The sequence below is a fragment of the Pantherophis guttatus genome, chromosome 1 (assembly GCF_059756535.1).
Source record: "Pantherophis guttatus breed Tessera chromosome 1, ASM5975653v1, whole genome shotgun sequence".
NCBI lineage: Eukaryota > Metazoa > Chordata > Lepidosauria > Squamata > Colubridae > Pantherophis > Pantherophis guttatus.
In genome coordinates, this window is record NC_142063.1 from 151,842,354 (window position 1) to 151,868,096 (window position 25,743).

General features: G+C 40.6%; 1 protein-coding gene across 1 annotated transcript in view; it reads right to left on the reverse strand.

The window, feature by feature from the left end:
* Window positions 1–25,283, reverse strand: part of ABCB11 (ATP binding cassette subfamily B member 11) — an 84,427-nt gene extending 59,144 nt beyond the window's left edge. The window contains exons 1-6 of the mRNA XM_034426926.3: window positions 25,193–25,283; window positions 17,916–18,010; window positions 15,753–15,774; window positions 14,465–14,518; window positions 12,569–12,617; window positions 10,865–11,103 (exon numbers count right to left, since the gene is read on the reverse strand). Coding sequence (XP_034282817.2) covers window positions 10,865–11,103; window positions 12,569–12,617; window positions 14,465–14,518; window positions 15,753–15,774; window positions 17,916–17,991 — 440 coding nt within the window. The 5' untranslated portion in view covers window positions 17,992–18,010; window positions 25,193–25,283. The remainder of the gene's footprint in view (window positions 1–10,864; window positions 11,104–12,568; window positions 12,618–14,464; window positions 14,519–15,752; window positions 15,775–17,915; window positions 18,011–25,192) is intronic.
* Window positions 25,284–25,743: the final 460 nt, after the last annotated feature.

Here is a 25,743-nt window from a genome sequence, read left to right on the forward strand (position 1 = left end):
TTTGGCTGTAAATCAAATTAAGCTGAATTTTTTCCAAAACTGTCCTGCTTCTAAGCAGGACTCAAAAGAACAGCCATGGGTGTATTTTATGGGGTGCTGAAGTTTTGTTGCCCCTCATCACTGGGTCTTTCAAGAGTGCCAAAGGATCTACATAGCTGGCAATATAGTACAGGGCAAAGGAAGCACAACTGGTGGCCCAGCATCATACAATGCCAGAGAGCCAGATTGGTCTACTGGTGAAGGCACCAAGCTAGAAGCCAGGAGACTGTGAGTTCTAGTCCTGCCTTAGGCATGAAAGCTAACTGGGTGACCTTGGACCAGTCACCCGCTATCAGCCCATCTCACCTTACATAGTTGTTGTTGTGGCGAAAATAGGAGGAGAAAATAATATTTAATAAGTATGTTCCCTGTCTTGATTTATTCATAAAAAACAATAAAGGTGGGAAATGAATAAATAAATAAATAAACAATTTGTAAGCCACAGAGAAAGAACCATTCTTTAAATCCTGCCATTCCCATTTTAAAGGCAGGAAGCGTTTGAAGCAGCAACTACCAGTGTTAGTTGGGCAGCCATATCCTCACCAGAGAGAGAGTTCGGTTCAACCTCTTCCGATCCTGCAGAGCTTAAAAATGAAACGTGACCCTAGAGGACACACGATGCTGTCGGCAAGCTGATCAATCCAGCATTGAACTGTTAGTGTGTTGTGGCAAAATGGCAAAAACAGGAAGTCCCTCGGATGTCCAAGATGGCTGCAGAAAATGAGCAGTCAAAACCCCACCCCTTTGTACATGCATCAGGGCCACACTCATGTACGAAGGGATAGACCTCGATCACATCTGGATTTGTTCTATTTCCGTGATTTAAAGGGATGCCCTTGGAGAAGGTTTTCTCCCTTTGTAACCAGAACTGGGTTGCCTGACACAAATGCTAACCTCTTAGAATGTGAGACTGTGCCAAAGTGACGCCATTTTGGTAGAGAGCTACCATGGAGGAAAAATACCCCTGGATTGGAGTTCAAAGACTGTGCCAATTTAGGGCATAAAGGAAAAATGTGTCCTGACATATGGCATTCTTGCATGGAATGGGAGCAACTCTGCAGCGGACATAAAAGCTCTACAGAGAATTATTAAAACTGCCCAGAATATCACTGGGCTCCAGCTACCAGCCCTGGATGACATCTTCGCATCTCGCTGTTTGAGAAAGTTGCACAACATTCTCAGAGACTCTTCCCATCCTGCTTACAATCTTTTTGGACTGTTGCCTTCTGGCAGAAGATACAGAACAATTAAAACTTGGACCACACGTCTTCTGAATAGTTTTTATCCCAGAGCTATAATTGCACTCAACAATGAACTAAAGGGCCACCATCAGTGAGCTGTTGGACAGCATTACTTGGTCTGCTGTGTGGATGCTTGGGTGGTTTAGGGGTGGGGAATTTTTGGTGGGTGGGTGGGGTGTCTGGGGATTGTCATGTGTGTTGGGCTTGGTCTCTGGGTGTTATGTGAATTTCATTGTATGGGTATACTATGTATATATATACAATGACAATAAACTTTATATATGTATGTGTATGTGTATGTGTATGTGTGTATGTATGTATGTATATTTGGTTCAGGGTTGAAAGATTGTGCCAATATGGAGCAAGAGTGCAACAGGTATGGTAGGTGACAGCTAGCCCAGAAAGAAAAGGGCCTTTGGTTGAGAGAACTGAGCACTCTATCAGAACAGAGCAGAGTTTGGCAAACCGATGTCTGGCAGAAGGGGCAACTGGCATGGAGGGGCTGGGCCAATGACAGCAGAAAGGGCTGGCAGGGTAGCAGAGAAATTATAACAAGAGGGGCACTCAGCCTCCATTTCTGATGTCTGATTTAATAAGAACTCTGCCCTATTATTTCTCAAAGGAATAAAGCAGATTTTGGAGTAAGAATAAAATAAACGTTAATTGCCTGACATCGGTTTGTATTTTATTCAAAAGGGAAGGCATGACATGCCTAGTACTTAGTCATAGTTGGCTGTTCCGAGAACTGCTTAAAAATCGTTGCTTCTTGTGTATGGAGATTCTCAATCATCCAGGTCATGGTTGTCCCAGAGGTGCTTTTCCAAAGGGCAATTGGACTTTCTTTGTTTTTGGAAGTTTCTTCAGTTCAGTTCTTAGATGAGAAGCAAAATGTTTTCAAAGAAAAAAAAACCACAAGAAAGTCCAGTTGCCTTTTGGAAAAGCACTTTTGAGACAATTGTTGCTACTCTTCGACCTTCTTCCAACTAATAGTAAGGCCAGCATCTTTCAGAGTTTCTTTAAGAACAGATTAATCATTTCTACAATTTTTTAAAAATGTTCCTCTCTCTTTTGATAGTCCACTATACTTCTGCAAGAGCTGAATGTGGCAGCTCAATTTTTTTCCACCAAAGCTCCCTATTGGTTCTTTCCTACCCCATTTTCTTGGGCAACAGGCAATTCTACAGCAACTAAAAGAGGTTGATCTTTTGCATGGAGAGGGACACAGACATCATATTATTCTGCCCAAACCCTATCTTGATAAGCCAATGCAAATCAAATTAGGTTTAATTCAAACTGAAGAGGAAATGTCTCCCTGTTGAGTATATAATTCAAGAGTCAAGGGCTGACCAATTTTGTTTGCGTGGCTTTGATATTTAACTAAAAGAAAACAGAATAAGCCCCCCCCCAATAAGTGCTCCTCTGTAGGTCACATGACCAGAAGGAACAAGGAGGGGTTTAGAACCGAGGAGCTGGCAACATTCCAAGCTACTGCTCCTAAATTTCTTCCATAAGGAGCCATGATGGCACAGTGGTTAGAATGCAGTATTGCAGGCAAACTCTGCTCACTGTCAGTAGTTCAATTCTGACCGGGTCAAGATTGACTCATCCTTCCATCCTTCGGTAAAACGAGGACCTAGATTGTTGGGGGCAATATGTAAACCACCCAGAGTGTGCAGTAAAGTATTATGGAGTGTAAATAAGTATATAAGTGCTATTACTATTACTATAAGGATGCATTGGGGTTATCTTCTATCAAAAAGCAGCCTGGCTGGATCTGGATCCCATCTTCCTTTTACTGGCTTCTCCCCATGGCAAATTGAATCTGACAGCTATTCAGATAGCTGTTCTGGACAGCTATCTCGATGTCAAACAGACTCCTAACTTTTAATGATTTCCTTTCAACGTTCTCTTATGTTGGAATGAATAAAACTATCAATATGCCTACTGTTGCTTCAGGTTCTTGGGAGAGTGGGATGACAATTAAGTCACAGTCTTTATTTCTAGAAGCAGGACAACCAAAGAACTTGTTCTTACATTAGTCATGTGTCCTTATTTCCACAAGGAATACAACTAATCTGTGAGGCTTGACCTAATTAAGGCATGCCCTCTTACCACCACAGCAAAACAAACTTCTAGAACCTTGTGTAACATTATCATTGATCTTCCTTTCACAATGAATTGATAAGGCTTGCTCGCTTGCAACTCACACTCCCTCATTCCAAATAAGTCTAAGCAATGGATTATAATGTTAATCACAGCATATTAATGCATCAATGATTTAAAAGAGACAAAGCTAGTCCTTCAAAGAAAAAAGCTTAAATTTAAACCAACTCCGGAATAGTTATAGCAAATCCTTCATCCCTCAAAAATGACATACAAATAATGCTTTAAAAACGCCATAAACCAGTGGTGAAGTTGAGCTGGTTCTACCTGGCTCGGGCGAACTGGTAGTGCCGCTGGCGGGAGGCTCCGCCCACCCACCCAGACATCATCACGTCCAGTTTTTGACTCTCTGCACATGCGCAGAAGGCTCTGTGCATGTGTGGAGGAGGCACATGCAAGCGCTCACATTTGTGAACCGGTAGTGAAGGTAAGTAAATTTCACACCTGCCATAAACCATTAAACCCTGAAGCCCCCTGGTCATCCTTGTCTAACTGCTCTTCCAAGCATCTTCTCAACTACCTATACCAGGGATGTCAAACTCGATTTCATTGTGTTTGACCTTGGGGGGCATGGGGAGGGCGTGGCCACAGGCCAAGTGCTAAAGCGGGACTTCCCTCAGACTGTCCCTCCCTCTCATTATAATCTCCTTCCTTCCTTCCTTCCTTCCTTCCTTCCTTCCTTCCTTCCTTCCTTCCTTTCTTCCTTCCATCCATCCATCCATCCATCCATCCTTCCTTCCTTCTTTTTTCCTTCCCTCTTTGTTCTCCTTTCTTCTTCCTTCCCCTCTTTCCTTCTTTTTCCTTCTTTGCTCTCTTCTTATCTTTCCTTCTTTTTCTTTGTCTTTCCTCTTTCCCTTTCTCCTTTCCTGTCTCTTCTTGGATGCTCAAATGCAAAATGAGAAACATTTCTCTTTTTCTTTTGTTTGTTTTGCTAGCCCTCTGCCAGCGAAAACGGAGCTTCAAGGGCACGCATGTGGCAGTGGTGAAATATAAATTTAAATAATAAAAAATAAATAAAAATAAAAAATGTAAAATTTGTTACTACCAGTTCTGTGGGCATGGCTTGGTGGTGGTGGGCAATGTGACTGAGTGGGTGTGGCCAACTTTCTTTTTTTTATTTTTAAAACCATTTTTTCTACAACCTCTTCGGCTGAAGAGGTTTTTAAAAAATGCTTTTAAAAGCCCCTGATGATCAGACAACTCAGTTGGGATTGTCAGAGCCTTTTAAAAGCATTTTTTCTACAACCTCTTCAGCCAAAGAGGTTGTAAAAAAATGCTTTTAAAAGCCTCTGACGATCCCAGCTGAGTTGCCTGATCGTCAGAGGCTTTTTTTTCTTTTAAAAACATTTTTTCTACAACCTCTTCGGCGGAAGAGGTTGTAGGAAAAATGCTTTTAAAAATTAAAAAAAAGCCTCTGATTATCGCGTGGCTCAGCTGGGCATGGGGGAGGGCAGAGATTTTTGCTACCGGTTCTCCGAATCACCCGCCGCCCTCGCTACCGGATCAGGCGATCTGGTCCAAACCGGGAGGATTTCACCCTGGCTTGTGGGCACCGCGGGCTGGTCCTTTGTTATTTCCAGGGCAGCCCCACAGGTCACATCTAAGCACACTGTGGGCTGGATGCTGCCAACGGGCCTTGAGGTTGACACCCCTGACCTATACCAAAAGCAGAGTAAGCTATGTATTCAAACATAATGGAAGGAACAGTTTCTTCTCTCCTGAATCCACTTTGATTCTTCCAGGTCTACTTTCAGACAACTCTGGCTTTGACTTCTAGCAACTTCTGCAAAGGGGTGAAACAGGCTGGTCCTTTGCATTCAGAGGAAGGAGAGCATAACAGTTTGCCCCAAATCTCATTAGCCTATGCAAATATGATCAGATTCAATTGGAGACCCAAAAGCAAAATACAGCAAATACATTTATTTGTGTTTTGTGATTCAAGGGTATAAACCAATCCCGTGGAAGAGCATCAAAATGGCTTCAGCTGCTCCAGTTTTGGGTGGACAAAGATGGCATTGAGACAACATCACGGAAAGAATGAAACAAACACAGGGGCCTGATCACAATGACGTTAGCCATTGGCCCTTATTTCTCCAACTGAAGCAGCAAATACCAAAAGCACTTAGACATATACTGCTTCACCGTGCTGTTACAGCCCTCTCTAAGCGGTTTACAGAGTCAGCATATTGTCCCCAACAATCTAGGTCCTCATTTTACCTAACTCAGAAGATGGAAGGCTGAGTCAACCTTGAGTCAGTGAGACTCAGACTGCTAAAATACTTGGCTTAGCTTGGTTTAGCTTAATAATAGACATGGGCCTCTTTTTCCACACAAAAGCTGCTTGTTTTTAAAATTCCTCCAAGTCTGTCTTGCTCTCTGGTAACTAATCAAATCCCTGCAGTTTTCTTACAAGATTTTGGAAGTGGTTTACCATTTCTAGGACTGAGAGAGAAGGACTGGGCTAAAGTTATCCAGCCAGCTTCATGCCTAAGACAATGTTAGAACTTACATTGGTTTTCTGGTTTCTAGCCTCTAACTACCAGAGCAAATTGATTCACTAAATGCAGGTAATCCTTGACTTACAACCAAAATTGAGCCCAAGACAGTTGTTAAGTGAGTTTTGCCCCATTTAATGACCTTTCCTGCCACCGTTAAGTGAATCTCTACAGTTGTTAAGTTAGTAATATGTTTGTGAAGTGAATCTTGCTTCCCTATTGACTTTGTATGTCAGAAGGTCACAAAAGATTATCACATGACCCCACCACAGTCATAACAGTGGTGGGTTCCTCCCGGTTCAGTCCAGTTCGGCCAAGCCGGTAGCGGTAACGATATGATGTCACCGAACCGGTTCTCCCCCCCCACCCTCCCACCCCCCACGTTATTCTTACCTTTTATTTGGTCCCACCCCCAATCTATTGCTGCCTCCTGAGTCCCAGCCGATGACTAGAGGGAAAAAAACTGTTTAAACTCTTGCCGCAGGGCTTCAAAGGGCCGTCCTACAGCTGATCAGTGTTAAAAGCAAACAAATGAGTCGGGTCGTAAGTGCGAGGAATGGTCGTAAGTGTGAGGACCTTCCAGAAATGATTCTGACCAGCTAGCCACGCCCACCTAGTCACATGACCTCCAAGCCACACTCACAAAATAAGCCACGCCCACAGAACCGGTAGTAAAAACATTTAGAACCCACCCCTGAGTCATAAGTACATGCCAGTTGCCATGCATGTTTCATTTTGATCATGTGACAATGGGGATGCTGCAACAGTTATAAGTGTGATAAACAGTCATAAGTCACTTTTTTTCGGTGTCGTTGTAACTTCAAACAATCACTAAATGAATGGTTGTAAAGAAGGGATTATCTGTACCATATTTCAAGTCAATCTAAAGTCTGACATTTATTTATGACTCCCAAAACAATAAAATAAAGCATCAGGACCTTAATGTTATCAAACAAATATACTTCCCAAAAATCTAAACAAAAGCTATAAACAACTTTAGCATAAAGAATACCCTTATGCAAAAGAAATAAAACTGAAAAAGCATATCTAAGCTCATATATAAAGCTATACCTAAACATCTATTTCCTTATTTCTTGCATAATAGGCTATTGCCATTGTACCTGTTTAATGCATGTGGTTTTACACATTCGGAAAAAACACTACAAGTATTCCAGAGGTCAGCCTCAATATCTCCCTAGTCATTCTTTCAGGCTATAGAAAAATACTTGCAGCGTTTTTCCCAATGTGTGAAATAACATGCATGATGAGCCATGCTGGCACAGTGGTTAGAATGCAGTACTGCAGGCTAATTCTGCTGACTGCTGGCAGTTGGGCAGTTTGATCCTGATGGGGCTCAAGGTTGACTCAGCCTTCCATCCTTCTGAGGTGGGTAAAATGAGGACCCAGATTGTTGGGGGCAATAGGCTGACTCTGTAAACTGCTTAGAGAGGGCTGTAAAGCACTGTGAAATGGTATATAAGTCTAAGGGCTATTGCTATAGAGCGCCAGGTATTTTCCTTGCCATATCTACAAGAGACATGTTGGGGGGAAAAAATAAGAATTTCCTTTAAAAATTCTACCTTGATAGTTTTCCAGTCCTTTTTTTTTCCCCCAGGCATGAGGAACCAAGGCATCTTCCCAGCAATGTTTTCCTCCTGTGTATGCAAATGAGCATTTGCACGCAGGAGAGGTTAACGAAACCTCATTCTGATTAAATCTATGAGAATGAGTTGAAATTTGACTGTAATAAAAACTCTCAATGTAACTTTCCATTGTTGCAATTCAGAGAGAATCCAATTCCAATTCAAGTTACTGCAAGAATCAATCTGGCAAAATAGATGTTCCTAGGCTAAAATAGGGAAGACCGAACTGCTTGAAGCTACTTCCATCTCCTTTGGGGGAATTAGGATGAAAATAATAAGCACATCTGCTTTTTCTCAGAGCAAAACTAAAGTCAACTCTAAGGGCCAATTCTAATGTAATCTATGGATCCCTTTTCTATGTGAGGTACACACACAAAAAAGATTGTGTCAAATCTCACATCATCAAGATCCCTTATTTGCCAAAAGACGGAAAAAATTTCCATGGGAACTAATTATTAATCACATCGTATTGTTTGCAAAATAAAACAAGCTGCAGAGTTTGACGTACTATTATTGACAAAGAAATTCAGCAAACAATTCAGAAATTGTTATTTCGTACAAACATCTTCAAGCCCTCTTTTAAACAATCTACACTAAAGCTGGAACAACCAGACTAATTTAGAATACTGGGGGAGGCATAATCTTTGGTCCCAGCCTTCATTTTGTTACTATCCTAAGCTTCCTTTTAGGCAAGAGTGACAGTCCAACCTCTACCATCTTTATGGAAGGAAAAACAGAAAACAGACAAAATTCAAAACCTTTTTCTCCCCGAACCTATCTTGCCATTTTCTCAGCTACTATCTCAGGAAACAAATCAACCAAATGATTTTCCATCCTTCAACGTTTGCAGAAAGGGAACCGGTCATCTCCCAACACCCCATCTTGACTTCTATCGCTCCGTGGAAATCAACTTGATTTGGTTCAGACTGAAGATCAGAGATTCAAAAAAACACTGTGTTTTCATTTAAATTTGCAATAAAAGATTCCAGGGCAAACCTGTTCGATTTTAGCTTGCTATTTTTTTCAGGCATTTTCCAAAGACTGAAATTGCCCTACTCAAAATCTGATCTAAGAACAAGAGCATCCACAGGGAGTGGATGAAAAAACCAAGACGTTGGGTACCACTTTTACATTTGTAACAAACACAGTAAAAAGGGGCAGGATTTTGATTTCACAAAGGGATATCCATCCCTTTCAAAATGTACGTACTAATCAGTCTTGAGACCATATGCAGAGTGCTAACAGTTAAGTGGGTAGAACGAACAGGACCACTCTAACATCTGATCAATGCAAGAGAAAGCAAAGTGAAGGCTTGTGGTGACCACAATAGATGTGATGACCTGGGACAAGGCATGAAGGCCACAGAGCCAGCCGAGAGTTCAAACTTCCCTTTAATTCTCCAAAATTCTCCAAATGCTCCCACATTCTTGGCAAGTCCTAGAGCAAAGCGCGCGCGCACACACACACACGGCAGCCTCTGGCTGTGCGCAATCCAGCAAAGCAAAGGAAAAGGGAAATAAGTCCATGAAACAAGAAACAAACGAGTCCACAAAGTCAGGAACAAGGCACTGAGTCCACGAAGTAAGGAAGAAGCAAGCAATTCTGCAAACTCCAAATGTCTGTACCGGCACATCAAACTCTACCAATTCAGCATTTGTTTCTGACAAATGCCCCTTCCCACAGTGTCTCCTTAAATCTCAGTCCCCAGGTGTGCCTAGTGAAGAGGGGTGGGGCGCTCTCCTCCTGAGTCATCAGGTCGGCCTGCGCTGTTCCCACCTTCTCTCCACTCTCCATGCTCAGGGATCAGGAGGGGGTGGTCCTTGCTGATTGCCTAAGCTCTGTCGCTCCTCATGTCCACTGCTTACCCTCTCTCGGTCATCCTGCCCCTGTTTCTCCCTGCTAACAAGCTGTCCCAATCCTGAGGGGCCCTGGGCTGCCTCAGCCTGCTCCTTCCCACATTCCTCCAAAGCCACCAAAGCCAGCCCTCGATCTCCAACGGCTCCAGCTCTGGCTTGAATCTCCTCCGCAGATTCAGGCTCCAACGGGGGCATGACAACACAGAAGAAAGGTGCTTTTTAAAGAGGTAACTGGATTTTCTTATTCTTTGAAGACGTTTCGCTTCTCATCCAAGAAGCTTCTTCAGTGCTAGAGTAGAAGAAGCTTCTTGGATGAGAAGCAAAAGGTCTTCAAAGAATAACCAGAAAGTCCAGTGGCCTCTTGAAAAAACACTTTTGGGTCAACCATGACCTGGATGACTGAGAATCTCCATAAACACAGAAGAAACTTAGATTCTACTAGTCAACCCTTCTTCAGCTTCTCCGCATACGGAATTGAAATTGCAATATGCCTAGCGTCTATGACAACCACAGGGAGCATAGAAATCTGCAAAGACATCCTTTGGTTTGCAAACTGCTTTGATGTGATGGTTCAATTACACTGCTGAATCAAGTCACTCCTTTGAAGTTTTTTCATAACGAAATGCACCTCACATTTAGTCTGGTTTTTGGCTCTCGGATCCAGTTGTTCTGTGATGATCAGTTTCTACACTGTGGCTTTAGAAGTTGGAGCCTAAAAGGACACACCCTGAAGTCTTAATGCACTAGATGTATTATTCTTACTTCCTCTGCAAGGTAATAGAAACTGAGAGGGAGGGGGAAAGGTGACAGGAATCTAGGTGGTTCAGTGGCTAAGACACTGAGCTTATCAATCAGAAAGCTCGGCAGTTCCGTGGTTCGAATCCCTAGTACAGGTCTCCTGTGTGAGCAGGGAGTTGGACTAGATGACCTCCAAGGACCTCCAAGGTCCTTCCAACTCTGCTACTGTTACACTCTTTATTTCAGGATAATCATCAACCCTTTCAAAAGTGATCTCACAATGCAACCTTTTGAAATCTTCTGTTAAAGTCAATAGTTCTTCTAAGTTTTAACGGTAGTGTAGGTGGCCGTAGATTATTAACACAAGCGCTTATCAACTTTTTTTTTATTATTTTGATTTATTTTGATTTATAGGCCGCCTTACTCTTGAGTAAGTAGCAATATCTCTTGTCTTTGGAGAAGATCTGTTTGAAACCCAAATGAGGTGGAATGTGGTCAGACACTTTCGTTTTTAATACATCAACTTCTCTAACCACAGAGGCTGCAAATCCAGCACTCAGTTTAACAGAATAATTATCTGCCAAAAGTAGACCAAATCGTTTGCTGATTTAGATAACCCACCGGATAAACTCCCGAAGAACTGAGCCAACGCCATTTGATAAAACTGAAAATATTTTGTGCTCACTCACCCACAACTTGATGCGTTACTGACATTCTGATGATGGGAGTTGTTAATCCAAACTATTGTGTTATTCATGCACACTTTGTTTGGGTCGTTCAGCTCCTGTTTTTCAATGTCGTATTGAATAAATGTGTCTGTCATGATCCCAAAAACAATCAGCATGGCCGGCTGGGCTGTTCCATGAAGAATGGCACAGATACCCCCTGAAACCATCATCAGTATCTCAGCCGAAGAAGCAAATCTGAACTGTAAGGAATAAGAGGCAGGGTTTGTTCATCAGTAGTTTTCACATCATTTGCTTTTATATTACTAATCCATTATTTTTATTCATGATCTAGCATTGCATCCTTTCAGGTGTAACAGATCCCTGTTCCCATCTTCAGTTTGTAACAGAGGAGGACCTTCTCAATTAAATTTCTCCCGCACAGATAATTGTAAAGATAATCCTCATTTAGTTACCACAAACCAGGCCCAGCAACTTGGTCATTAACTGAAGTGGTTGTTGTTAAGTGAAATCACCACTATGCTTACAATCTTCATATTTCTTTTGCTTTATAAGACCTGCAAAAGATTGTAAATGTGAAAATTGATTTTTTTTCCCATCACTGTTGTAACTGTGAAGAGTTGTTCACAGATGCTAAGTAAAATATTTAGGGAAGAAAAGAGACTTGATTTTGTGTAGTGAAATGACTGGGATTTCATTTTTGATTCTGAAAACCACTTTCCAGGCCGGACTTCTGTCATTGTTTTGTGTCTGGTTTCAGTCTGTAAATGGAGATTTTACAGTATCCTTCCCCTGCCCCGCCCACCAAGCCATGCCACGCCCACCAAGTCACGCCCACAGAACCGGTAGTAAACAAATTTGAATCCCACCACTGCTGTAAATGTTAAGGTTTGAGCAAGTGAAGAGCTTCCCTTCTCTTCTCCCACCCCCTTGATTTGATACCATGGTTCACAACTGATGATACAGGAACTCAGGTTAGATACACACTTAACAGACTGTGCAGAATATGTATACATGCATACACAAACATACATGTATCTTTCTATTCAATTGTATCTTATTTATTTATTTATTTATTTATTTATTTATTTATTTATTTTTATATGCTGCCCTTCTCCGGAGACTCAGGGCGGCTTACAATGCGTTAAGCAATAGCCTTCATACTTTTGTATATTTATACAAAGTCAGCTTATTGCCCCCACAAACCGGGTCCTCATTTTACCCACCTTAGAAAGGATGGAAGGCTGAGTCGACCTTGAGCCTGGTGAGAATTGAACTTGCAATAATTGCAGGCAGCTGGATGTTAAGTGCTGCCTTAGTAGGAGGCATTAGCCTTCTACGCCACTCAGGCTCCTGAGTATCTGATTCTCAGAGATTGTCTGGACAAGTCATTGGCAAGCATTTTTAAAAGTGTTATGCCGTAGTCTCCTTCTTAGGGCTGAGAGAAAGTGACTGACCCAGAAAGCTTTTTGTCTAAGTGGGGTCCAGAACTCCAATTTCTAGCCTGATGCCTCAACCTCCAACCAAGATGGCCCTCTTAAATATAATAACAAAGTACTTTCTTGGAAAACTGAACTCTTGTTTCTATTTTGATTGGACGAGTTCTGCGACAGATGAACTGGTGGGACTTGATAGGAAAGTTTGTGAACCTTGCTCTCAAGAAACATGCTGTATGTGAAAAATAATGACAACCAGGAATGCTATTACCAGCTGAAAGAATCCAATTCGAATCTCATCTTTTTTCTTGTCTGGTATCCTTCAAAGAAAGAAAAACATGGGGCATTATTATACATGTGGTTTCTCTCCTTCTAGTAGATCTGCCAGAACCTTCTTCAGACATTCCAAGATGGAAGACAATGTTTTCTTACTAGCAGTTTTGCCTCACAGATGACTCCCCTTCAAATCAATCCTGCAGATAAAATATTTCGAAGAGATGGAGAAGCTCCTTCCTTTTTGGCTTCAAATCTGACAACCCACAATAGGTGTTTTTATATAAAAAAGGACAATGTCACAAATATCATAAGGTTAGACAGGAGATATTTTTTTTTCTGTGGCAGCCTTGATGCTGTTAAATGGCTTCCTCATGAAGATCAGGCTAGTTCCCTCTTTATTGGGTTTAAGGGAATTTTAAAGCCTGAACTGCTCCAGAGAGCCGTTCCTTGAGTTGAGATGGAGTTTTATGTACTACCATTTGTTTGTTGTATTATTGTTGCACTGGGCACATTCTAAATTGTACCTTTTTTCTTGCAATCTGCTGAAAGTCATTTTGATTGCAGCAGCATGGAAATATGCTTCATAAATAAAATGCCTAAGAATCATTGTACAAATTCAGTTTTCCCAGGTGCCTGGATCTCATCAGTTAATTGATGGAACAATCAACCATTTGTAGTAATATATGAAAGAGTTACTCCCTTATTCTGATAGCCGTAACTTATTGGAAGGAAGTACTTTGTTGATGCATATTAAAATCAAAGGGGAATTTTGCTAATGGCTGCATAGGCTGGCAATTATGGGAGTTTTAGTATCAGGTAATGGGGAAATAACAGGTTGGGGAAATTGATCTAATCTGAAGAGATTAGTTGAAATTTTCTGAAAAGGTCAAATTAGTAACCCACAACTGGCATCATCATCACCGATTCATATCTTTACATTCTTATTCAACTTCCTTACTTTTCAAACTTTTTACATATTAGTTACTCCTGGGACTTACTGCTGTCCCAAGTGATTCTGTGGTTGCCTTGCACTTAAGCAAATTTGAAACAGCTGGAGAAACACTAGAATTTTAGGAAGCATTAGTATAACCTCTCTTTCCAAATTGTGGGGAGTAATTGTCCCATGTTATATGAAAGTGGGCAGTATCTAATATGCTAAATCTGGGCTCCAGATATTTTTTTTAAAAAAACTGAATACTGACTAGAACAGAAGAAGGCAACGAAATGAAAATAGAGGACAAGTCCTAATAAGGATCTGGGGAAAGAAGGCTGAGGAGATGACATGATAGCACCCTTTCAGTTCTGGAGAAGTATCTTGTAGAAAAAGAACACTGTGTGATTTTCTGCAGGACTAGATTTGTAAGTTACAAGAGGACAAATTTTGTACGTTGGAAAAAACTTCTTCATGATAAGAGTACTTCAGGAACCGAACAATTATTCAGAGGAGAGTCAAGCTATTGCTCTGGCTTTTCCACACCAAACTAATAGTTGGACTTGGTGACCTAACAAAGAGGTCTTCTGATTATGATTTTTTAAGCCTTGTCCTGAAGTAGATAAGGGAAATGATTGACGTACTGAATGGTTACATAAGGACACGCAGGCAACTTTTTCCAGGGAAAGAGGAAGATGCAGTAGATAATTAGTCCAAAGGCTATGATTCAAAGGATAAGAGTGTTTTTTAAAGAATGGGTTGATATTTTAAGCAGAAGCCAACCTGTTCAGGCATCTGTATGAGGACTATTTAATATTTTGCATTACCATATTAAAATGTTTTACTCTCTTGGCATTATTCCATCCTGCCTCCTTCTCTCAAAAAAAGCTTAATGGAATGCATGAAATCAATGAAATGAAAAGCAAATGTACTTTTAGAAAAGAAGAAAATTTGTCTTACTTGTGTTCCTTTGCATTGTTCTTTGAAGAGGCTTCATTCTTCCCACCAAAATTCCTGCAAAAAGCAATACATTTTTCTCAATGGGAGCAAGATTAATGGTCCAGTTCTGTTCAGAGTCAATCCCACCGTTAACCTTCCTCCAAATATAGTCTGCAGCTTTGTGAGTGTGTGTTAGAGTTCAATAAGAATATTATCTTTAAAAGAAATATTATTTGAAAAGCCTTGAAATACAAAGAAAGTGAGTTTTATTCAGAATGAGCTTTAAATTTAATCAAAAGCCTGTTTCAGTATGGTTTTTATTCCCCCAAAAGAGTGGTATTCAGGGCCAGGCTTAGCACACTTGGCACACTGATTATTGATGGAGGTTGAGCACAGCGGAAAAACTGGCAGGAGTAGGAAGGAGGTGAGAGGTTGTCCAAATCTCCAACAGAATACTTTACTTTGATGAAGATTTGGACAAAGCACTGCTTTGAAGCTGAGCAACAGGGCTCCGGCTTCTAAACAGCAGAGCAAAACAGCTGCTTCATTGTAGATAGTGGGTTGAAGCAAGGGCATACACCAGGGGTGTCAAACTCAAGGCCTGCGGGCTGGATCCGGCCTGTGAGGTGCTTAGATCTGGCCCATGGGGCCACCCTGGAAACACCGAAGGATCGGCCCATGGTGTCTCTGTGTGACTCTCCCAAGCTCCATTTTTAGCCATGATAGCCTCCTGCAGCCCTCTGCCAGTGAAAACCGAACTCCGGGTGGGCCGCTGACAGTTCCTCAAGCTCCATTTTCATTGGCAGAGGGCTTCAGGAGGCCATTGCAGCTGAAAATGGAGCCTTGACGAGTGATGTCAAGCTGGTTATGCCCACCCTGGCCCCTCCTACCCCCGCCCCCCCGAGGTCAAACACAATCCTGATGCGGACCTCAATGAAATTGAGTTTTACACCCCTGGCATATACATATAGAAGGGTATTCCTAGCTAAGGAATGCCCTAGAATAGGCTCTTTGCATTGCACAAAATGCCTCAACAAAGTCCTCGCACAGGTCCTTCACAAGGTGTGGGACCCAACATGCTCAGAGGAACCAAGAATCTGGCACAGAGCAAAACAGCTTAAAATAAAAAGGTTGAATATTGAGCATGCTCAGTGACCAAGGGATGTAGGGAAGGGATGAGGAGGAAAAGGAGGCAGAGAAAATGTCTTGAGAAATAGCTAGAGTAGATGACATCTGGAAGAATTAGAAGCTCCACATCCAACATGTTTTGCAAGTCTCAGTTTTATATCCTTCTAGAGCTCTGACTTACTTTGCTTTGCTGATGTCATTATCTGTTGGGGAAGAAATACATGGAAGTTAATATGGAAGTGAAATCTTTAGCGAGATATTTTTCTTTCTCCCTACCAATCGCTATATGCATAGACTAGCTTTCTTCACTCCATTGATTTTTTCGTAATGCAATGCAGTGTTTGACTGAGGATTCCCCTAACTTGTGCACTCATGACTTTTGTAAAAAAAATCAGAATAGACCAAACTGAAAAATCAGAATAGACCAAATCTTCAGTTTTGGTTCTGTTTCACTAAACTGGTTCCTTATGTGGGAGGAAAAACAACACAGATTTTAGTTTTGACCTTTGTCTTTTTAAGAGAAGTGGGAGGAAAACTACTTCTTCTTCCTCAAGTAGGAGGAAAACTACTTCCTCAAGGAAAAAACAATTCAGTTGCCTTTTGAAAAAGCACTTTTGAGATAGGAGAAAAACTGGCTTTCCACATTTCACTAATTCAAAAATCCTTGTCTGATGCCTCCTCAGACTCCTTATGCTTTCAGTTATCTTGCCTTTGCCTACTCAAACATCTAACTCTGTCCATTTTATAAAGCATTTTATTTTAGATATGCACCCTGCTTTTTTTGGGGGGTGGGGTGTTAAATAATCATGAAGATTTAACAGTGAGTTAAAAATATATATATAAAATGAGAACATTAATACAGTAAAAATTGGAGTTGAAATTAAACATTAAAATGCATTAACTATTAAAAGTTTGGTCGAAGAGATGTCTTTTTTCTGTCTTCCTGAATATTGGGCCAAACACAGTTTCCCAGGGAGTTCCTTCTACCTGAGAACTTCTCAGGAGAAGGCCCATTCTAGTGTAAAAGGCAGGCAGAGTTTTGGCAGTAGGGAAGGGAGAGAGTCAGGTTTGCCTTCCGCGCATGCGCAGAGCATCAAAAATGGGACATGATGACGTCGGGCAGGTGGGTGGAGCCTCCCACAGCTGCCACTACCGGTTTACCCGGACTGGATAGAACCAGATAGAACCGGCTGAATACCACCATTGGAGATGGTCCTTAAAAAGACCTTTTCTACTGACCTAGCTAGGTAACCAGGCAGGTGGATAGTAAACACCTGGACTCCAAGCCATTAAGAGTTTAAAGATAATACTCATATCTTTAAGGCTAGATGTTTGATAAAATAATGGCACTTTTTTAAAAAAGCAAAATCAGTCTATATACTGCATGTCACTGTGAACTTATCCTGCACTGCAGTCAAATGGCTACCGCAATTTACATGTATACATTTATGTGAATAACAGGGCCTGCACAGGACTTTGGATTTAGAGCAGGTGTGTCAAACTTGTGGCGCGTGGGCTGGATGCATCACACGCTGGCCACGTCCACCCCCATTTTAGCAAAGGGGGGAAAAGTTGGGATATGTCACGTGACAACAACGTGTCGCCGCGAGTTTGACACTCCTGATTTAAAGGGAAAAATATGCTTCATAGGGCATGGACTTTTCATGCAAAACATGGAAGTGCCCTTCTGGGAGAAGATGCAACTTTAAAAAACTGCTGAGAGCAGTAGTGGGTTTCAAAAATTTTTACTGCCAGTTTTGTGGGTGTGGTTTGGTGGACATGGCATGGCTTGGTGGGCGTGGCTTGGTGGGTGTGGCAGGGGAAGGATACTGTAAAATCCCCATTTCCTCCTGATCAGCTGGGACTTGGGAGGCAGAGAATAGATGGGGGAGAGGCCAGTCAGAATTTTTACTACTGGTTCTCCAAACTACTCAAAATTTCCGCTACCGGTTCTCCAGAACTGGTCAGAACCTGCTGAAACCCACCTCTGGCTGAGAGGTGTTTTTTTTTTTAAGTTTAAGTAAAATCAGTTGATCTGTTTTGTTGTTTTCCTTTATGCGAGCACTATTCTATCCCTGAAAGCAGTTGACAACTAGTATTTATGCCAAAAATTAGCAATCAGCCTTTTCATGACCATCCAATTCAACACACATTTGTTTAAATAGACCAAACGGGAGAAGATTTATTTATTTCCCTCTGAATTAGGATCTAATCTATTGTTAATGGTACTTTATTGTAATAAACAATGACCATACAATAAACCATAATCAAGGAATGCTATGAACAAATCAGGTTTACTAATTACTATATGAAGTCAAGAAGTGTTCCAAGTTCAAAAGCTTACGTGACTCATTTGATTCAAAGGCCAAATTATCTTCTCCAATTCTCTTAATACTGTACAAAGTAACTGGTTCAGGCATGATTCGTTTCTTTCGACTCCTACAAAAATCGAAGAAATTGTGATTCTGTTGTAGGCTAACACCAAATCATACAATGATCTTTGATACTCCTAAAAGATCTCTCGCTGTTCTGTGACAGCCATTTATTTATTAAAAAAATAGAATCAAAATCTGTTAGTAGGTTGAATCTCAACAATAAACATCCATGGTATAAATAACTTTAAAAACAATATTTAATAACTGAACTATGGATAAAATAATTCAACTTATCAAAAAGCAGTAAAATAGGTGATATCTACAACTGAACGGAATTAAACAGTTTTCTGAAACTAACAATGTAGGAGCTGATTAGATTTCAGTCTAGGGAGTTCCATAGCATCAACATATCACCAAAAAGCTACACCTGCAGTCTTCCATCCCTATCATCACCCAGAAATGGGGTTTGCTAATAGATTTTCTCGGGAGCATCAATAAAATTGACTGTAGGAGATGGTCCTGGAGATATCTCAGTGTCAAGACACATAGGGTTTTAAAAGTCAAAGCCAACACTTTGAATTGTCAAGGTAACTAACAGGAAGACAGGGCAGAGGCCCAGGACACAAAGTGTACTGTGCTCATCTTGGTAATTTTCTGGCAACAATTAGGCAATCACATTCAGTACTAATTGAAGCTTTCAAGTGGTCTTTGGTTTCAGGAGAGTGGTGATAAGGACACAAGTCACTGTTGTGAGATCCTCTCGTCCCAGGTAATGCTTGTAATTGTTGTGTTGGGCAAAGCTCCCCCCTCAACTTGCCTGTCCAGCATCATCTATAAGTACTACCCCAATCAAGAGACACAAATGAAAATGTAAGGGATTCATAATGAACAAACAATTAACTCCAACTTCTCAGGGTTCACCCTCGGTATGTTTCACCCCAACCAGTTGTAGGTCATCTAGTCCAACTCCCCTGCCCAAACAGGCCGTACACCATTTCTGACAGATGGCAATCCAATCTCTTCTTGAAAGCTTCTGGGGATGAAATTCCCACAACTTCTGAAGGCAAGCTGTTCCATTGGTTGATTGATTTCACTGTCAGAAAGTTTCTCCTTATTTCCAGGTTGAATCTCTCCTTAATCAGTTTCCATCTATTATTCCTTGTCTGGCCTTCAGGTGCCTTGGAAAATAGCTTGACCCCCTCCTTTCTGTGGAAGCCCCTCAAATATTGGAACACTGCTATCATGTCTCCCCGGTCCTTCTCGTCACTAGACTAGCCGTGCCCAGTTCCTGCAACCGTTCATTGTATGTTTTAGCCTCCAGTCCCCTACTCATCTTGGTTGCTCTTCTCTGTACTCTTTCTAGAGTCTCAACATCTTTTTTATAGTGTGGTGACCAAAACTGGACAGTATGTTGAGACATATCACCTGTGTGGTCCAGGATGGTGATGTACAACGGAGTACGTTTGTACATCACCAAACCCCATTCATTAGATGATCTCTTCCAGCAGTTTCAGGTAAATGTCAGAGAGTATTAAAAAGTTGAACATCACTTGCAATCAGCACTTAACCAAAAAAAAAAAAAAGCATTAAACTATCTATAAATAGAATTGATATTTAACTGTACCAGGGGAAAAATTAGCAATTTTTAGCCTACTCTGTCTCCATACATTTTCATGTAAATTTGAAGGGCTTGTGTCTGAATAATTGTCTCTTTTCAATGATCCTACAATCAGTTGTACAGTACATGCCCTTGCATCCTGTATTTCCAATACTTTAAGTAGTAAATGATTAACACCTGATGAAATGTATTGGAAGAGACCCATCACTCACTCACTTTAAATAATCCATTTTAAAAGATTGATAGATAAATTGTTGCTTCTAAATAACTCCCACAAATCCTTGCTCTTTGTCATCATGACTAGGTTCATGGGAACTATCATTCAAAACATCTGGAAGAGAGCAGGTTACTTATCCTTGCCTTAATGGAATTGAACCATTGTGGCAGTCCAACAGTGTGCTAGCATAATTACTATAATTCTTTTTACTTTATATTTTAGGATTGGTCTACTTTATACACGGTGGTAAGATTTACCCACAACACAAATGCCAGATGTTGCTTTAAACCAAACCAACCCTACATGAGAGCATTGTGCAACAGGTGAACTAAACATTTTTGTCCCTCATCCTAGATTTTCCTATCAGCTCCATTCTGTTGGAATAATCATAGGTCTCTCAAAATATTAATTTCTGTTTTTAAGCCATAGATTCTACAAGCATTTGTTCAGATCGCTTCTATACCGTTTCCAACCATCCAATAAAGGATTATCCAATAATCTTTTGCATTCTTAATTTGACTAAGACATGGCTTGACTTTCTTACATATGTCCAGCCAGCCCCCCTCATTGCCCAATAGATACCTTTACAATGTTTTGAATTCCATATTCTGGTTACCAAGAAGCTACATTGCTGGAAATGTATGTTATTTATTCTTTTTACTTCCTCATCTCTGTTTTTGCCATTTGTTTGTTATTTGAGGGGTTTTTTTTAATCCTCTCCTGATGCTGATTTTTCTTTTGTTTCTCTTTAGAACTGCTTTGGCAAGAGAAGACACCACTGTCTCCAAGAGCAAATACTAATCCCAGTAAGAAACAATTGAAATGTTGCAAAATGAGGGATTGATTAAAAACTGACTTCCAAGATGTCTGCCTCCATTCCATTTTGGCCAGTTCTCCTTTGTCTTTTTCAGACAGCCTTCCATAAATCATGCTTGGTTTATTCATCTGCACTTAAAAGAGGAAAAGTGGAGACTTGCTTTCCCCCCCACAAATTTGGCTTCCTAAAGGCAGCATGTCTTACCTTTTCAAAACAAGTGAAGGATGGTGCAGAGACTGTCCAAGCCAGGGCTGCCAAAATAGCCTAAACCCCAAAACAGTCCGATCTAATTAATTCTTCAATTCTGGAGCATGATTTGGAAAAAAGAAAAAAACCCAGAGCTCACTGGAATGATGTATGATTTCCACTGTGTGCTGCTTTAAGGAAAGTTTTATTCCCCCCCCCTCAAGGTTATCTTTCTGCTGTGCTTCAGAACAGGGGTCTCCAACCTTGGCAACTTTAAGCCTGGCGGACTTTAACTCCCAGAATTCCCCAGCCAGCAAATTCTGGGAGTTGAAGTCCGCCAGGCTTAAAGTTGCCAAAGTTGGAGACCCCTGCTTCAGAGCACAGATGCAGATTGCCATGTTTGGTGGGTAACACTTTGTGCAGGGTGGAATCATCGCCTTGCTTTCCACCCTTGAAATCTGGCTGCAAAAGAACCGATTTCCTGACATGGGAAGTTTTTTCAAGATGGAAAACAAGAATCATTTGCGTCCCAAAGGCTCCCTGTTTATCCTCCCACTCTTAAAAAAATGATGGTATGGTTTCAATTGGAAACCAACCAACTCCTCCCTGATAGCATCATCACCCTTCAAGAAATGTTATCTATAATTTCCCAGCGGGTTAGGAAAATATATCTTCTTAGTAATCCAGTCATGGGACCATAAGCCTCTTCTCCTTTTTCTTTTCTTTTTCTTTTCTTTTTTTTTTTTTTAGTTTTTTTAAAAATCGTTTTAAATAAGCTCTATGGATACAATTTCTCTAGCAGAATATTGTTGAACATATTGTCCCTCCTAACAGTGTTACACTGAGACCTCCCTCTTTTGATGATAGTGACCAAAGTTTCACCCAAGATGGAGTAAAATGCTGGGTCTGAGTCTAGCTGGAATAGACACAGGTCTCTCAAAATATTATTTTCTGTTTTTAAGCCACAACAAGCATTTGTTCAGATCGCTTCTATACTGTTTCCAACAATCCAATAAAGGATTATCCAATAATTCTTTGTATTCGTCATTTGATTAAGACATTCTTATTTCCAGCCAGCCCATCGTTCCCAATAAATATCTTTACAATGTTCTGAATTCCATACTCTGGTAACCAAGAAACTGCAGTGCTGAAATGTATGTTATTTTTTTTAAACCCCTCCTCTCTCTTTTTGCAATTTATTTGTTTCTTTAGTTCTTTTTAATCCTGTCCCTTTCACAAATATACTCATTCTCTTTAAATGTTTAACACAGATAAGTCTAATTGCTGATCACACAACCTCAATCAGTTGGACAGCAGAAGATAACACAATGTCCTAAATCAGTAGTGAAATCTGAACTGGTTTACTACCGGTTTGCTGGCTGCGTGTGCGTGCTGTGTGCACACATGCGCAGTGCGCATCACGCACCAAATGCGAGGTGTGTGCACTTGCAGTGCACGCCAAAAGGAGGCACGGGGTAAGTAGAACAGCACGCTGGGGGGGGGTGATCAGCTGTGGCGCGCGAATAGGTTGTAAAAAAATGCTTTTAAAAGTAAAAAAAAGGCTCTGACGATCACGCAGCTCAGCTGTGATTGTCAGAGCCTTTTTTTAACCTTTTAAAAGCATTTTTTAAAAGAAGCGGCAAGTGGGCGACTGGGCAATTGGGTGAGCATGGGTGGGGGGCCCAGGGATTTTTGCTACCGGTTCTCTGAACCACCCACCGACATCACTACCGGATCGTCTGATCCGGTCTGATCCGGGAGCAATTCACCCCTGCCCTAAATCTTTTCCAATGTGTTGCATGATTTCTCTTCTTATTTTTTTAAACAGGGTTTTTATGAGCCTTGCAAGAGATGATTCCAGGGCTCAAAATGGCTTCTAAGAATTGGGAAAGGGATAATAGTTGGAGGCATCGGAATTTGAAGATGCTTCCATACAGAGCATCCTTGAGTCCATGCTTGTCTATCTGGTACCCTTTCTATTTCCATTATTTGCTAGAGCTTGTTGATGTAGAAACTGTGCACTGAAATATGGCAGCATCACAATCATTGGACTGTACTCCAATTGCTCAGACACAACATATCTGCTGGCTGAAAGGAGGATCTTGCTCAAATCCAAATTTTATTTCTAAAGTCCCATCTTGACTCTATCTGGCCAAAGGGAACTTAAGACAGAGAATAGTATTCAGAAAGTAATTACTAGCAAATTGGGACATCTATATTCTGCCTTCATTGCTCAGCCTCTTACTGGATGCTAATCTGGCAAAGGAACCAAAAGCAGTGTGCAATGCTGCCTAATAAACTACCTAAGGCACACACACTGACCTATGGTAACAACGTACACTAGCAACAAGGACAACTTTAAAAACAAACAAACCAGAAGCTGTTTTTTTTAAAAAATGAACAAAAAAGAGGGATGGTTACAATGACGTCCACAGGAGAGACAAGGAAGCCAGAGTGACGAAAATGACATTATGATCTGTTGATACAAGCCCTGCCTGTTTTCTGGATGCATCATGAAGTTTCATGCACACCCAGAAGTGATGGCGTTTGCAACAGAAAGGGATAGCACCGTTTGAGTCACTCTGTCATAAATAGCAGGTTTGTGTGGACATCTATCTAGTGCATGAATGAGAGAAGGCTAAATACTACAGTTGGGGAAGAACCCTGTGTTTAAAGCAAAATACACGAATGGAGAAATAGGTTGGGAAGGGAAGGCTATGGATGGGAGCCAAAACAAGAAAGCCAGCCCATCAGAACTGTTGACACATTAAAAAAATAATAGATCAATCAAAGTTAATTGAGTCAACATAGCATGACTGAGTGGCACAGTCAGTCAGGGCACGGGATTGATAAAACTGAAGCAATAGGTTAACTAGTGTGAATGTATGTACGTCTATCTATGCCTCACACAATCTCACATCTTATGCAAGACACTGTGATTAGGGCAATGGATGATGGTCTGATCTGTCAGAGCCTACAGCCAATTCTCTGACCCCCTCTCACCGTCATGGCATTTAATGCAAGTGGTCCTCTTTTCATCATCATATTTTGGACACTTTTGGACCTGGCTCTCTTTGCCAATCCATAATGTTGCAAAGGGTAGATAGAAAGAAAGATGATAACCAACAACAAGATGGATGGACTTGATTCCAGCAACACTGGGGATAACGTTGGACGACTTGAAGGGCCAGGTTGGGAAGTGATTGTCCTGGACAAGTTCTGTCTATATAATCTCTAAAAGTTGACACCAACTTGATAGCGTGTAATAAACCCAACAGTGACATAAACCTCAGTATATATGAGTATATATGTATGAACCCAGAATAAGATACGCAGTGGGAATGTTTTCACTGCATATGTGTGTGTACATTATTGTACATATATGTATACATACACACACACACACACACACATACACATTTATATACACTGAATGTGTATCTGACAAATGAACCATTTAAATTGCCACATAAATGTGCCTGACCCTTTGGTCTGAATTGTTATTCCTTGGGCTCTTGAAATGCATAACATAATAATAGAAATGCAGTATCCAAGACACTATGTTGATTTCTTTAAAATATTCCACTGTGTAGATTATGAGTTATTTTTCCTTTCAGGAATGAACATAAAAGGATGGGTTAGATGTGGGGAATAATGCAAGAGGAACGTCACCATCCAGGCTGTCTTATTTATTTATGTATTTATTCAATTTATATGGCTGCCCTTCTCACAAAAGCAGTTCTGAGCAGTTAATACAACATAACCATTCCAAATACAGAATAAACAACAATATAAAAACATTCAATGGCAATTCAGGATAAGAACCAATCAAGAGCAACCAATAGTAGCACATTAGAATTTTAATTAACCTCTCAACCTCTCCATTTAATTCAGACCCCCCCCCCCAAGCACATACATATATTTAAAATATGAAAACATCAGATCCTCCATTTCCCACATAATATATAATTCTGTTTTAATATCATCTAAAAATGAGAAGTCAATGGCTTTTCGATACAAAAATAAATATTCTAAGTAAGTAAGTCCATTCTTACGGAATGCTCCTGATGTGGTTTTACTGCGTAAATATATTTTAGAAGATGTTTTCATTGATATTTCAACTGCCTGTCATTAAAGGAACAGTTTAGAAAACCCATCCATTCTAGCCACTCTCTTACTTAATATCATTAATCCAAACGAAACAGAATTTCATAGTTCATTTAAAAAAAAAAAAGACAGACTTTACACTATTAATGGAGCAAGCATCTTTATTCCTTCAAATTACAGTAAGACTGTGAGAATCTGGTCACAATAATATTAAAACGATTTCCTTTAACTTGTTCAAGGTGTGCTATTTTTAACATTATTTTTCCCCTAAATCTATAATAGTAAAAAAAATATTACTCACCAAATGAGGTTTTGAAAAATAAAAAGAAATAAGTATCAAATATTCCAACGCAGCCGCATTAACCAATAATGCGTCTGTTCATTTTCAATGTCCACCAACTTTTGCATAGTAACTTAGGGATCAGGAATAGAGCCTCCAATGTTGCCCACGATTATTTACCTATAGGTCAGTAGCCGCAAAGTCACCCAAGTTCATTGACATCCCATGTAGAATTTTAACTTGACCGCTGCATCACACAGCTGAATAGCCAATTTGGGATGGAGGTGGGAGGGTGTAGATAAGGAGATGCACTGAAATGTTTATTCTCAAGCCAGGGAAGACAAAATGATGAATTTTCTACCGTTTCACTCCAGCAATTATTACATTACATTGCATACCAGGCTACTGCCACTCAATTCTGTAAGAACATGAAAATGAAGTTAGAAGGTTGACATTTCTCCCAGTGCCCTCTTGCCTTTTGAAAATGACAACATTTTGACTTACAACAGTTCATTTAATGACAGTTCAAAGTTACGATGGCACTGAAAAAGTGACTTGTTTTTCATACTTGC